Raw genomic sequence first — 15187 nt, forward strand, 5'->3', positions numbered from 1 at the left:
AAAAAAAAAAAAAGATTTTATTTTATTTGACAGAGAGAGCACAAGCTGCGGGTGCAGTGGACAGAGGGAGAGGGAGAAGTGGGGAGCCTGAATGTGGGGCTCAATCCAGAACCCTGGGGATCATGACCTGTGCTGAAGGCCTAACTGACTGAGTTAGCCTAGGCTCCCCAGATTTTCACAGTTCATTCTGTAGCATTTGTGTAATTTGAATCTTTTAAAGGTGATAGTGAATGAAATATAACTTGCATTATAAAAAAAATTTTAAAGTGAAAGTTAAGTGGGATTGCAAAATGGATTTTGATTCAGAAAGTATAAAATTTACAGAATGAATATGAACACTGATCACTGATAAATTACAATGTCTGAGGATTGAAAATATGGAAGTTGTCAAGGGGAAAAAATGTAAAATATTCTTATTTACAAGGACATAAATTCAACCACGCATAGGAACTTTAATAATTAGTCAGCTAAGCTGCATTCAGTTTTCATTTCAGGAAGGTTAATAGCCTTTCAACCAAGTGTGTCCTGACCCAGGTCATGTCTGAATGTTTGGTTAAGCAAGGTGCTCATCAGTGTGTTCACGTCATTGAATTTAAGTTGCAGTTTTCCAAGAATGATGCCTGTAGGTGTGAAGATCTGCATCCTTGGAGGAGATGCTTTTCTCAAGAATATTCCATTAATAAGAAAACTTACACTCTGGAAGCACATGGTGATGTAGAGTGGAAGAGCTCCTGTGCTCCCTACAGCTGCTGTGTGTGGTATTGGAGCAATTACCCCAGAGGAAGGGAGAGTTGATTTTTAGGCTTTTAGTAGTTAACCTAAAGCAGAGCTGTTTCTGGGAAGTTTGAGAAGACAAGTAAAAGACGTAAAATGGGGCTCATTCTAGTGATTTCTACTCTACTAAGCACCATTTTGAGTTGTGAATGCCTCCCTTGTGAACATGCCCTGCATGCCTGAAGAGAAAAAAACAGGGTTTTTTTGTTTTGTTTTGTTTTTCCTTCACCCAACTGTGTTACTTTGAATTTATACTATTTTATTTTATTTATTTTTTTAAAAGATTTATTTATTTATTTATTTGACAGAGAGAAAGAGAGAGAGAGAGAGAGATCACAAGCAGGCAGGGAGGCAGGCAGAGAGAGGAGGAAGCAGGCTTTCGGCAGAGCAGAGAGCCCGATGCGGGGCTTGATCCCAGGACGCTGGGATCACGACCTGAGCCGAAGGCAGAGGCTCTAACCCACCGAGCCACCCAGGCGCCCCAATGTTACTTTGATTTTAGAAGACTTCTCTACATAGGTTGTCCTTTTCTTCCTTTCAATTCCTGCGTGGTTATTTAGGGAGAAATGTTGCTCCAACTTCTTCCTCTCTTCCTCCTCCTCTTTGTTCCAGGAGTGAACCAAAAGATGACAGTGATGATTATAGATAATAGTCTTGCTTCCTCTCAAGGAAAAGGCAGGTTTTGATTTGGAACATGATATATGGTACTTTATTGAATCTAGATGCCACGGATTGGGAAATTCACCATTATTATATAGATCAAAAAGAAAGAGAATATGAATGTCTTAAAATCAGTGCTGAAAATATCTGAAAAAGTATTCTCAAGGTATTTTCAGAATATGATAGGCTAGATGATCTGATTGTCTTTACTAGTGACAATCTTATCATCACTAATAAGGAACCTATGAACAATATAAAATACATACATTGTGAATAATTCTTGCTTCCAAATTTTTTTTTGTAAAGATTTTATTTATTTATTTGACAGAGAGAGATCACAAGTAGGCAGAGAGAGAGAAGGAAGCAGGCTCCCTGCTGAGCAGAGAGCCCAATGTGGGACTCGATCCCAGGACCCTGAGATCATGACCTGAGCCGAAGGCAGAGGCTTAACTCACTGAGCCACCCAGGCGCCCTTTGCTTCCAAATTTTAACGTAACTCAGTTAAGTCTTTAGATCTAACTTCCAGTCTACAGGAAATAAAAGGAATAGAGGAATTGGTTAGACTACACTGTGTGGAAACAGACACAGCCAGGAGGTGAGGCAGTCAACAAGAAAATTGGCCTTAGCTTGCCAGTAAGTCAGTGAGTTGGGGAAAACAGTGTCTTAGGAAAAACAGTAGGGGAGAGGCCATTCTGGATTCAAAGAGACTTTTGAGACATAACAATCAAATGTGAGGTAGGATCCTTTATTATATCCTAGAATGAACAAATTAGCTGTAAAAGACTTTTTATAATAGGGAAATTTTATTTATATTTTTAAAGATTTTATTATTTGAGAGAAAGAGTGAGTTCATATGAGCATGAGCAGGTGGGGTGGGGGAGAGAGGGAGGGAGAAGCAGGCCCCCAACCAAACAGGAAGCCTAATGTGGGGCTTGATTTCAGGACCCCGGGATCATGACCTGAGCCAAAGGCAGATCTTAACTGACTGAACCATAGGGAGATATTAAATACGAACATCGTATCAGGTGGTGTTAGTATTATCTTCTTAGGTATGATAATAACGCAATTTTGCAGAAAAATGTCCTCAAATTTTATATATTACTTTGCTTTTATTCTTAGCAGAATACAGTTGATCCTTGGGGTCAACAACATGGGGTTTGGGGTGCCCACCCTCACCCCCTGCAGTGGAAAATCCGAGTATAACTTTTGACTCCCCCAAAATTTAACTACTCATAGCCATGTGTTAACTGGAAGGCTCAACCATAATATAAACAAAGCTCACCGAAAATATTAATACATACATTATATACCGTATTCTTACAAAAGTTGAGAAAAGAAAATGTTATTAGGAAAATCATAAGGGAGAGAAAATACATTTATAGCACTGTACTGTATTTGTTGGAAAAATCCACGCATAAGTGGATCTGTGCAGTTCAAACCTGTATTCAACAGTTGATTGCACTCTGAAAATGATAAGGCCCTTCACCAGGTTTCCAATTTTAATATGGTGGATACACCATACATAGAACAAAATCTTGTAAATGTTGTAACAAAGAAATGAGGCCCAGAAGAGAAGTGTAGTGTGTTTAGGTGTTTAAAAAATGTCAAATTCATCTGGAGTGATTCCAAAGCAATCAGAAGAATCTTCAGATACTATAGAACATCAAGCTGGTGAGGACTGTAGATGTCCTCAAATGTCAGGCAATATGTCCCTTGTGCTGTCACTTTCTACTTCCTTGTAATACGTGTTGCTGATCAATCACGGCTTTCCTTCCTGTTTAGGAAATGGGGCCATTGAATCATTTTTAACAATGTTTTCTACAGCCACTATCAGTTAATCCCTCGGTACGTACTGTGAAAACTATTTTACCACTTCTCAGGCAAACCCATTCATTTGCAGAGGGTTTGAGGCAAGGTGGTATGGTAGAAAGTTTTGAGGCCTACGTGAGTTAAAAAAGATTTGCAGGATTTCTTAGGTGAAAGAGTACTTTATGAGCTAACAAATGTTTAGTGTGAATTTTATTAGTTTCTCAAATAGTTACCACTTTAGAAGTTTGTTTGTAGGTGGGTATTAGTTTAGAAGATCTCTTTTGCCATGAAATGATACTCAGGATCTGAAGACCCACACGCTAAGCCAGTATAAACCAGAGATTGGAGTTAGAAATGGTATCAAAGTTCAATGCTATTATTGAGTTCTGTTTATTAAAAGTTGTAAATTTAATATTGCATCACTCTGAATTTTCCTTTAAAAAATGTGTTGAGTCTATAATTTGTCTTAAGAACAGTTGGTTTTATATCAGCATTTAAACTGACAAAAATTGGTATTCATTATATTCTTTAATTCTCCATATGTATTACTTTTACCATCAGAATTACATTTCTTAAAAAAAGAGAGATGACTTTGTATTGAGTTTTCTGGTTTGTGCTGCATTGTTGGGATTTGGCAACTCTGAATTTCCTTGAGGGCCTCAGGTGGCCAACAGTTCCTAGCAGTGTAATGTGTTTTATTGTTTAATGACTTTCAAACGAGCTCAGTTGTATCCTCCTCTAGCGGGTTATTTAGCTGATGCTCATCACTGTGGTAGAGTGTAGACTAGTTGACAATCAGTGTTTCATTAGATCATTTATATTACAGTCTTATTTTGGGAGCAGATTCATCTTTTGTGAATTGTCTTTTAATGGTATAATAAAAATACTTATCTGGAACTGATAGTTTTCTTTATTCATTTAATCTTTATCAAATGCCAGTGACCCATGGTGGGGGAAACTGTAAAACCACATAGAAATTTCACTGAAGTCGGGTCATTAGTGCATTTTCCAGATACCCGATGAAGGAACATCAGTGACATCAGGAACCGCAGCCCTCATGCAGGGTTGTGGTGCTGTGTGACATGCTTGCACAACACATGGTAACTTAAAAAATCTTTACTGATGTAAGGTTTTAAAAAATATATGAATGGGGCCACCTGGGTGGCTTGGTTGGCTACGCAACCGACCTTCGTGAGGCTCCACGCTTAGCGGGAAGTTGGCCTGAAGATTCTCTCCCCTGTTTCTCCCCTGACTCACTCACACTTGTTCTCTCTCAAATAAAATATTTAATAAATAAAAAAATAAGAATATGAATGAAATACAGGATTGTTGTAGTGTTCGATCTCATACTGCCTTTTTTGGGAAGGTTCAGACAGTTGTTTTCGTTTTGTTTTGGACTGAAGTGTTTAAATGTGGATTTCTTTTTTTCTTTTTTTTATTTGAAGAGCATGATAGTTTATTTGAAAAAATTGCATCAGTCATGGTGATCATACATAATTGGCTTTTTGTTGGATATTAACTTTATGGTATTTTTTTTTAAGTTTTTATTTATGAGAGGAAAAAAAGAGCGTGCATGTGCATGAGCAGGGGGAGAGGGAGAAGCAGACTCCTCACTGAGGAGGGAGCCCGACATGGGGCTTGATCCCAGAACCTTGGGATCATGACCTGAGCTGAAGCCAGGTACTTAACCTACTGAGCCACCCAAGGTCCCCATGCTGCCATTTTTAAAATGTGGATTTCCTTTTCCTGTGTTCTGCCTGTTTGCTTTTCTGGTTCAGTTCACATTGTACTAGTCCTTTTATTCTAGTTTTGGTTTTCCAAATAAGTGCTTCTTTTTTATGAATATCATAATAGTTGTTTATCTTTTGGTAGAATCTGGTGAACAACTGGTTCATTCAAGGAATGCCATTTTTCCCTTAAGAGGATTATATAAATATTTTAGTCCATTTTTCCCTATTATTAAATTATTTAGGTTGTATTTTTCACATCATCAATATTTATTTATGTTTATTTATAAGAAAAATTATTCCATCTGCCTAGTTTTGTAGAGTCCATGTGTTTCTTAAAATACTCACTTCAGAAAATGTTTTCCTTTAAACAGTGCTCAGGGCATAAGATATAAATCACAAATTTGTTGATTATTTAATTTTTTTAAATTAAATTTTACTTGATAAGGCGGTAGTGATGGAAGATAGGTGACTAGCTTTATAAGCTTCTTTGCAAAAGCTAAACATTTATTTTGACGTATTTGCTTCAGTCTTTTATACGAAGGAGAAATACCCTTTGTAAAATTTTCACCACCTTTAAATAATTTGAAGTGAGAATTCCTTTCTTTTTTAAAGGTCACTCTAGGAATGCCTGGGTGACTCAGTCGGTTAAGCGTCTGCCTTCGGCTCAGGTCATGATCCCAGGGTCCTGGGATCGAGCCCCAGAAGGGGCTCCCTGCTCAGTGGGGGGGTCTGCTTCTCCCTCTCCCTCTGCTCTTCTACTTGCTTGTGCTCATTCTCATTCTCTCTCAAATAAATAAGTAATATTAAAAAAATAAAGATGATTCTAGCTTCATATTTCTGCACATCTTAGACATAATTATACAAATGAGGATTTTGTCACAGTTATGTCAATTTTGCTTCATTAGTCATATTCTTTATTAAATATTTGTTCCTTTGCAGGTATATTTGCTTACTTAAACTACCATGTTCCTCGCACAAGACGAGAAATCTTGGAAACCTTGATCAAAGGCCTTCAGAGACTAGAGTACAGAGGATATGATTCTGCTGGTATTGCCTTTTAAAAAAATATTCTAGGTTTTGCATGATTCTCCAATCTAAATAGATGTTTTGTTTGTTTTAGTTGACTAGATTCTTTAGCATTATCTATTTGTTTCAACTAAAGTTAAAAAGAATTTTTGGTTTTTTATCATGTTTAAAGGGTTTATATATAGTATTTCCATAGTATTACCATTTATATTACTTCTTAAGGATGTCTGCCTTTGTTAAGAATGTTACTGTAAAAACATAAATCACTTGGGGCGTTTTCATGGTAGAACACAGTTCTTGAAGGTCTTGCTTTATAAATTATCTTTTTCTTTCCTGTGATTTCTTTTTCTCCAAGGAATCCCTGCTGTTGGCATATACACTTAACCTGAGATTCTTCTATCTTAAATAAATGACAAAGCAGTTAAAAATAACTTTTTATTTATTTATGTTCTATTCTGGCTGCTTTCCTTAACTGTGTCAGGGGTCCCCATGACCACCCTCAGTTCTGGTAACTCCTGAGGACGACTCAGCATATAGTTGAACTCGTAGCTATGATTTATTACAACAAAAGAATACAGAGCAAAATCAGCAAAGGGAAAAGGTGCATGGGGTGAAGTATGGAGAATAATGAGGCACAAGCTTCTGAGAGTTCTCTCCTAGTGGAGTCACACGGTATGTGCTTAATTCCCCAGCCAGTTATGGCAGTGTGTGGAATGTATGTCAGAGAAGCTCATTAGTCACTCAGTGCCCACGCTTTTTTTGGAGGCTGGTCACACAGACACCCTCTGCCTAACGTGTACCAAAATTCTAGAATCCCAGAACGGAAGCAGATGGTCAGCATAAGCCACATTGTTTGCACAGTTAGGTGCCATAAGCCATTCTTAATCAGTCAGGTAACCATCCTGAAATCCAAGTTTCCGGAGGCCAACCAGGGGCCAGCTTTGCAAGCAGACCTTTCTAAGGAAAGTGGTATCAGACTTGCTATGTTAAGTTTTTACTGTACTCTTGACATGGCCAAATGAAATGGGCATTTATTTTCCATGATTTCCTTTGGTTAATAGAAAGTGAGCTCTTCAGCTCCTTTGTCCTTAAAATTCTCTCCTTCCTTAGCTTCTCTGACATCACATACTCTCTAACATCCTGATTCTTTTTTGTCTGCTTTGAGGGTTCCTTTTCTTCCACTTTTTGCACAAATATTAATGTTTTTTCTAGATTGTTTCCTAGGCCCAGTGTTCTTACTCTGTATCTTCGTGGGTGAGCTCTGACTTCATCAACCTCCTATATTGTTGATGACTTACAACCCACATGTATTTCCCAAGCCACAGACCTGTATTTCCAACTGCCCCACAGAAATCTCTTCCTGGAGAAACCATGATATTACAAACTTGGCATGTCCAATTCATGCATGTCTTTCTGTGTTTCTTTATTCAGCAATCATTCAACAAGTGTTTTGAGCCTAGGAGGAATCCTGGACTCAGGCTGCACATTCACATTGCACCCAGACAGTTCTACCCTCAGTATCACTGATCTCTGTCTTTGTAACCACCGTTTAGTTCACGGCCTCCCCATATTTGCTTTGCTATAGCTAGATCTTCTGACAGCTGGTTTCTGCTCTCTGTCCCCTTCAGTCTGTACTGTTTACAGAGAAAGTTTTCTCAACATTTTTGCTGTGTGATTTCTTGTTTTGAAACTACGTAGTGCTTTTCCAGTACCTTCAGGTAGCTTTTTCAAATTCTTTAGGAACGTAAGTAGAATTTTGAGAACTGTGTTTCCTGATGTTCCTTCCTTCTTCCCTTTCTGAGGTGTGTGCCAGCCTCCTGCATTTCTCCATTTTTGCTCCAATTGCCACTCAACCTGTAGTACTTGTTTTTTTTTTGTTGTTTTTTTTAACCTGTAGCACTTTTATTATAACCAAAACCCACACTGTATTCTAATTATTTTTTCCTTATCTTCTGAATAGACTTGGAAATTTGAGGGAAACGATTGAGTTCTTTTCATTTTTGTTCCGAGTAGCTATCATGTTTCTTGACATATAATAAGGTGTCAGTAAATTTGAATTGATGAATGAATGAATTAATTAAATGAAAAAATAATTTCTAATTAAAAATTTGCCTCACAATGATAACCTAAGTAAATTTCTAAATCTTGCTTTTCTGCCTCTCGATGAATTAGGTGTGGGAGTTGATGGAGGCAATGACAAGGATTGGGAAGCCAATGCCTGCAAGATCCAGCTCATTAAGAAGAAAGGGAAAGTTAAGGCACTGGATGAAGAAGTTCACAGTAATGTACTTAGTTTGAGTTTTGTCCCCTCTCCCCTCCCTAGACTTCCTTCTCCCTTCCCTACCAAATTCCCTTTCTTTCCCTATTTTGGGGTCCATTTTAAGTATAGTGGTATTTAAAGTTGAGGGAAGGGAAGAAAAGTATACTTTTATTATTGTCTCTACCAGTGTACAATGTACCTTAGCTTCAGAAATGACCAATTAACAAGGGAAGGAAATTAGGTACATTGTGTTCATAACAAGCTCAGTGTCCTAAAACGAAGTAACCGCTATTCCCGAGGAAGGACCTTTCACAGGACAAAAGGTATTTTTAGTGGTATCCTTATTCTAGTGTCTTCACTGGGTTTTCTTCACTCGGGAGTAAACGCCTCCTTTGAACATATAGTCAGTCTAGATGTTGCCTTTTAGTAGAACTGATGTAATCAGTTAAGTGTCATGTTTTTCCTTCAGGATTTTCTTCCCTGGCATAAAGTAGTTGTCTACATGCTTCAATAAAGAGGATATACTTCCTAGTATTTTGTTCATAACATTATGCTTATATATTTTAATTTGTCACAGAAAACTTAAAAACAAAAGCTTTGAAGTACATTGACTGAAAAAAACATTTAAAGAAAATTTGCCACAGGAGTGCCTGGATGGCTCAGTCAGTTAAGTGTCTGACTCTTGATTTCAGCTCAGGTTATGTATGATTTTAGCGTCATGAGCTCAAGCCGTGCATCAGGCTCCATGCTGAATGTGGAGACTGCTTAACATTTCTTTCTCTCCCTCTGCCCCTAACCTGCTCTTTCTCTCTCTAAAAAAAAAAAAAATCCTCCAAAACTCAAGAAACAGGCTTTTTTAATATACCTGCTCAAATGGATGCCATTGAATTCATGGTAAAGGAGTGCAGGTAGAAGAGGAAAATGATGAACTTGGTCACTTTTTATTTATTTATTTATTTTTTCCACATAAGCCAAACATTTAGCTTTGTAGTACTTGCTGAACATGCTAGATCAATACTTATTTGCATGTATTGTGGGCAAGATTAGCTTAGGGATGAGGCAGACACCCAAATAACTGTACTTCAAAAACTGTAGTATAAATACTTGCTCTACTGTGTATACTAAATACTATATACCAGGCCGGCCACAGGAGAGGGGAAAAAAAAAAACCCAAGTTGCTTAAGGATTCAGGGGAGAGCTAGTTCCAACTTGGAGTTGGGGTTGGAGAGACTTGGTATATGGAAGGAATGGCTGCTGTTTTCCGTTTGGGCAGTGAAGGTGAGCAGGGAGGACCTTCTGAGTAGAATAGTGTGGGCAAAGATAATAGGGAAGTCAAATTTGATGGAATGGTGGGTAGTCCTTTTAGTCTGCATTATTGGTAGATGACTGCGGGAGGCTGGAAGGCATACTGCAACCAGAATCACCATCTTTGCATATCAACATACTGAAACAGGCCGCCTCCTGAAGGAAAGTCAGGAAGGGAATGGAGAAATGGGAACTTGCAGATATTGCTGGTAAATTTGTGATAAATCACTTTGAAGAGGAAGCTGGCAATGCCTAAATGGGAGGTGCCTAAACCCTGTGACCAGCCGCTTCCCATCTTGGGCATCTACTTGAAGGAAACTATGGATAAGGAGACATGACAACAAGATTCATTGCAGCAAAATGTAGAAACAGCTTAAATGTCTACCAGTAAGAGAATGGGAGATTAAGAAAACAAAAGAATACTACCATTTGCAGACCCATGTTAGTGTATTAGATGTTTGAAGGCACAGGTGGGAAAACTCTCCATGAACTCGAAAATCCCCTGGGGAGGAATGGGATGAGGCCAGGGCGTAAAGAAGGCGTCGGCTGCATTTTTTACATTTTAGATCTGAAAATCTAAAGCACAGATGGTTAGAAGTTCGTATTTGCCAACTCTGGGTGTGGGTATTTGTGTGTTTGTGATTACCCCTAGTAAGTTCCAGGGGTAATCACAAACTTTGACCTGTTAAAGACAAAAGAGAAGGAAGTCATCTCAGAAAAGGTCATTAGATTGGTTATTGGTAACTTCTGACTTGGATAGTAATAGCTAACACTTATTGTTGCTTTCTGGGGCCTAGGCACTCTATTAAGTAACTTACTAGTCCTCAATATAACCCATGAAGTACGTAAAATTACCATCCTTATTTTACAGATGAGGGATTTGAAACACAGGAATAAGTACTGTCACGGGGTAGGTGCTGTCACTGGGTGGTGTCAGCAGTAAAGGCAGTGAGGTTTAGGGGCAGAGGAAGACTGCTATTTGTAACAAAAATGTAAGATTTTAAAAATATTTGGTGTCATAAGATTTAAAGCATAAATGGCTATACTTTAACATTTGTTATCTCTGGATATAGGTGTTTGAGTGTTTTATTATTGCCAACAAATTTAATATGGTTGAGCTATTTTTTCTTTAAAAAAAGGATGACATCTGAGAAAGTTAACACAGAAGACAAGAGCCATAGGGGTGCATGGGGGGGGAGGACAGAAGATGCAAATAAGCAAATTACAGAGTGATCACCGCTCAGAAGGGTCAGGGCACAGGTAGGAAATTAGCCTTTATAGGAGTCACAGGTGAAGGAATAGCGAAGTACAGCAGTTATGAGGTGAAGGGAAAAAAGCTCAGTAAAGGGGATATTGAGGTACTGTCCAGGTAGGATTGGTGCTTAAGAAGAAGTGATGTCTTGAGTGTTAGGAGAATTAAGTGAGCTTTCGGCTTTGAATAAGGAACACACCTCTGTGTGGCAACAGTAAAACAAGTTTGGTGATTTCCGTGAGTTTGAAATGGACTCAGTTTACAGAATTTTCTAACTCTCTTCAGTGTTGCTTGGCAGTTTTTGGGAGAAGAGAGAACGGGGGGTGGAAATATCTGAAGTTAAGGTTCAACAGAGGGCTTTAGAACAGGGGGAACAGTGAATAGGAGGTCAAGGATTGGGAGTCATGATTAACTTATAAACCATGAAATATTTGTTGTGAGAAATATGCTTATTGTCATAGCAGTAATTTTTTTCTTATTAGGCTTTAGATAATGCTCTTTTGGCAACCATGAAATAGGTATGATAATAAATGTAAATTTTTTTTTTTAAAGATTTTATTTATTTATTTGACAGAGAGAGATGACAAGCAGGCAGAGAGGCAGGCAGAGAGAGAGGAGGAAGCCGGCTCCCTGCTGAGCAGAGAGCCCGATGCGGGGCTCAATCCCAGGACTCCGAGATCATGACTTGAGCCGAAGGTAGCGGCTTAACCCACTGAGCCACCCAGGTGCCCCAAATGTAAATTTCTTTTTAATATTTATTTGAGATCACAAGCAGGCAGAGAGAGATAGGAGGAAGCAGGCTCCCTGCTGAGCAGAGAGCCCAATGAGGCGCTTGATCCCAGGACCCTGAGATCATGACCTGAGCTGAAGGCAGAGGCGTAAACCACTGAGCCACCCAGGTGCCCCAATAACTGTAAATTTGAATTAGATTCAATCTGTAGACTCTTGTTACTCTCTTCAGTGTTGCTTGCCAGCATGGCCAGAGGGTGGGGGTGGAGAGGTGCCTTAATTATAATTAGCCTAACAGAGTAGTCAGATGTTTTCATTGCTTGCATTAGCATGTTAAGTAGTGGTAAACAATAATCCTTTCCTTTTCTGGAGGTTATTTATTTATTTTAAAGATTTTATTTATATGACAGACAGAGATGACAAGTAGGCAGAGAGGCAAGCAGAGAGAGAGGGGAGGAAGCAGGCTCCCCGCCAAGCAGAGAGCTGGATGCGGGGCTTGATCTCAGGACTCTGATATCATGACCTGAGCCAAAGGCAGAGGCTTAAACCATTGAGCCACCCAAGCGCTCCTGGAGGTTATTTATCAGGTCACCTTAATTATTCAGGACACAGGTAAGCCAGGAAAGAATACATTGATGATTTTATCTGTTGGTTGACTGAGCCATCCAACAAAAATTTGAATAACTGCCCTTTATAGCTTAGTGCTTGGGCTTTGCAGATAATAAGGCAAGCTGCTGCTTATGTAGAACTTAAATCCTGGTAGGAGCCAGGTTGACACCTGTCATAAAGTTACAGTAGTACAGCTTAGTATATCATTGTGGTTTTAATCTCTGGCTCTGGAGTCAGCTGGACTTGGGGTCACAGCCTGTCCCTGCTTCCCATTAGTTATGACCTAAGGCAGGTTCTTTGGCCTCTGAGAGCCCCAGTTTCTTTATCTATAAAATGGGAACAATAGTACCTAACAGAGCATTGTAAGGATTCAATAACGAAATGCATATTTCTTAAACACGTCTTTTATTTCAGCCGTTGTGCCAGGCACTGGTGACATAATAGAGAACAAGATAGGCAGACTCCCTGGTCTGATGGAGCTTGACTGTCTAGTGAGAGGGCCAGACAACAAATATTTAACATAAACTAGTGTGATTAGTGCTGTGAAGAGAAAGTATGGTAGAAGTGACATTTAAGCAGAGAACACATTATTGTTCGAAGGGGGAAATTCTAGGCACAGGGAACACCCAAGTGCAAAGACTCTTGGTGTTGATGAGGTGGAGAGTGGCAGGAGAGGAGCTGGAGAGGTGACTGGGGATGAGGTCATGTAGGATCTTCAGAAAGGTAGATTTTACTTCATGTGCCTTGTGAAACCCTTGGAAGATTTTGCATTAGGGAAGTGACAATGATTTAATGGGCTCATTTGGTTAGTGTGCAAAGACTAGATTGTTCAGAGGGAAGATTGGACATTGGGAGACCAGGATTCTGTTGAAGTAGTTAGGTTGATGGTTCCTTGGGTCATACTGAGATGGATAGGGCAATAAGAAGTCTTAAGTCCCTAGCATCAGGTAAAAATCTTAGTAAATGATGGCTATTGTTGTTTGTAAAAGGTGTGTTGAGGGCTTTGAGGGGTAATGGGAGAGGTGGGAGAATGAGAATGTAAAGGCAGCTGGGGCCAAATGGTGGAGGGCCGCGTAGCCACAGAAAGATACTGGGGCTTTATCTTGTGAGAAAAAAGCTCTCTGGTTCTATGTGAGAATTTGAGGATCTTTTTATAAATCCCTGTGGCCAGGATTAAGATGATTCACAAGGGTAGCTAGGGATGCAGACCACTTTTTACGCAATGGGAATCTGTTCAAGGATTTTAAGGGTTTTTTCTTGATCATATTTGTGTGTTAGAATGATGTGTGATTAGCCAGTATAAAAACCACAAAGACCATGCTAAAATAAAATGCACGGACTTTCCTATTTGAGACTTCTGAGCAGTTTGCTTTTCTTAATTTAGGCCTGATTCTCATAGGCTTGGATATGTGGTTTCTTTGCCAAATGAATTTTATATTTAGTAAATCAGAAAGGGGGCATTACTAGTAAATACTAGAATTGCCTTTTTTATTTCCTTTGGAAAAAGCAAGAAGAGATAGCTTATAGGGAAAAGAAATCAGAATAGCTGCTTTTCAAAATAAAGGAATATCCGTCTATAACCCCATACTTTCATTTGTTCTACTGTTCTTTGATTTTAGAAGTTCTCCATAATTGCAGTTTATATTGTGAAATATGTTTACATTCACTGGGGACCAAAGAATTGCAGTCATAAGGTTGTATGGCATTGAGAATGTGAATTTATTTTTACATGTTTAGTTAAAGTGTTACTGGTGTTTTTTTCAAGGCACAGATTAAAATAGATTTTTAAAAAACCACATTTACTTTTTTGGTCCATAACTCTTCCGTTTGAACATTTTCAAGCCTTCAGAAAAGTGGAAAGAATAGTGTGTTAACCACCCATATACTTCATCTAGTTTTACCAGATGTTAGTACTTTGTCAAATTTGCTTTATCCCCCGGTTGCTGGGTTTATTTGCTCTAAATATTTGAGCTGCATTAAGTCCTGAATCTTTTTTTTTTTTTTTTAAAGATTTTATTTATCTGTTATTTGAGAGAAAGAGAGAAAGAGATCAAGAGATGGGGGAGAGTCAGAGGGAGAAGCAGAATCTCTGCAGAGCAAGGAGCCCGATGTGGGACTTGATCCCAGAACTCCAGGATCATGACCTGAGCTGAAGGCAGTCCCTTGACCAACTGAGCCACCCAGGCATCCTGAATCTTTTAATTACTATTTCAAATATGGCTGATCTTTAGTTTCAATAATTATATATTCTGGGTGAACAGCACTGTATTAATATATATAATAATATTTATAGCTTCTAGCTCTACGGCATGATTTAATAATGGAATTTTTCATATTATGTTCTTCAGAACAACAGGATATGGATTTGGATATAGAATTTGATGTACACCTTGGAATAGCTCATACCCGTTGGGCAACACATGGAGAACCCAATCCTGTCAATAGCCATCCCCAGCGTTCTGATAAAAATAATGGTATGGACACATTCTACATGCTGTGGAATGATTGTAGAGGGGTCAATAATGGGAGAAGAATGAAGGCTTTTATGTTTTTGTTATTTTAATTTTTTAAAAATCTGGAATAAGACCTATTCACAAGTAGAGAATATGTAGAGCCGGATGTGTCTGTCGCCCAGCTTTAACATTATACACTATGTTATTTTTCACCATATCCCTCCACCCAGACGATTTTGGAAGCTCTCCATTTGTCTCCTTTTCCCTTGCAGATTATTGTGGTGTTTGTCTTGTAGACTTTCCTACAGTCTAGATCATGCTAATTGCATGCATCCCATGGTATCATGTACCGTGTTTCTCTGTCTCTTCTCTTTACTCTAATGGTATGGTATTGATTTATATCTGGAGGTACATGGTGTTTGGGCACTTTTCTTTTTGTATTATTAGTGGCCATAGATGATCATTGCCAACATTAATTTCTTTAGGGGTTTGTAAAATGGTGATAGTCAAATACTCTCATTGCTTTTTCATTTATCTCACGTACATATCTAACTGCTTAGTTACCCAGACTTATAGATTA

The 15187-nt window shown here is 38.7% G+C and overlaps 1 protein-coding gene across 1 annotated transcript in view; it reads left to right on the forward strand.

Moving 5' to 3' along the window:
- GFPT1 (glutamine--fructose-6-phosphate transaminase 1) overlaps positions 1-15187 on the forward strand; it is a 60565-nt gene that overhangs the window by 7481 nt on the left and 37897 nt on the right. Inside the window, exons 2-4 of the mRNA XM_059405946.1 lie at positions 5913-6020; positions 8172-8279; positions 14503-14628. Coding sequence (XP_059261929.1) covers positions 5913-6020; positions 8172-8279; positions 14503-14628 — 342 coding nt within the window. The remainder of the gene's footprint in view (positions 1-5912; positions 6021-8171; positions 8280-14502; positions 14629-15187) is intronic.

The sequence above is a fragment of the Mustela nigripes genome, chromosome 7 (assembly GCF_022355385.1).
Source record: "Mustela nigripes isolate SB6536 chromosome 7, MUSNIG.SB6536, whole genome shotgun sequence".
Classification (NCBI taxonomy): Eukaryota; Metazoa; Chordata; class Mammalia; order Carnivora; family Mustelidae; genus Mustela; species Mustela nigripes.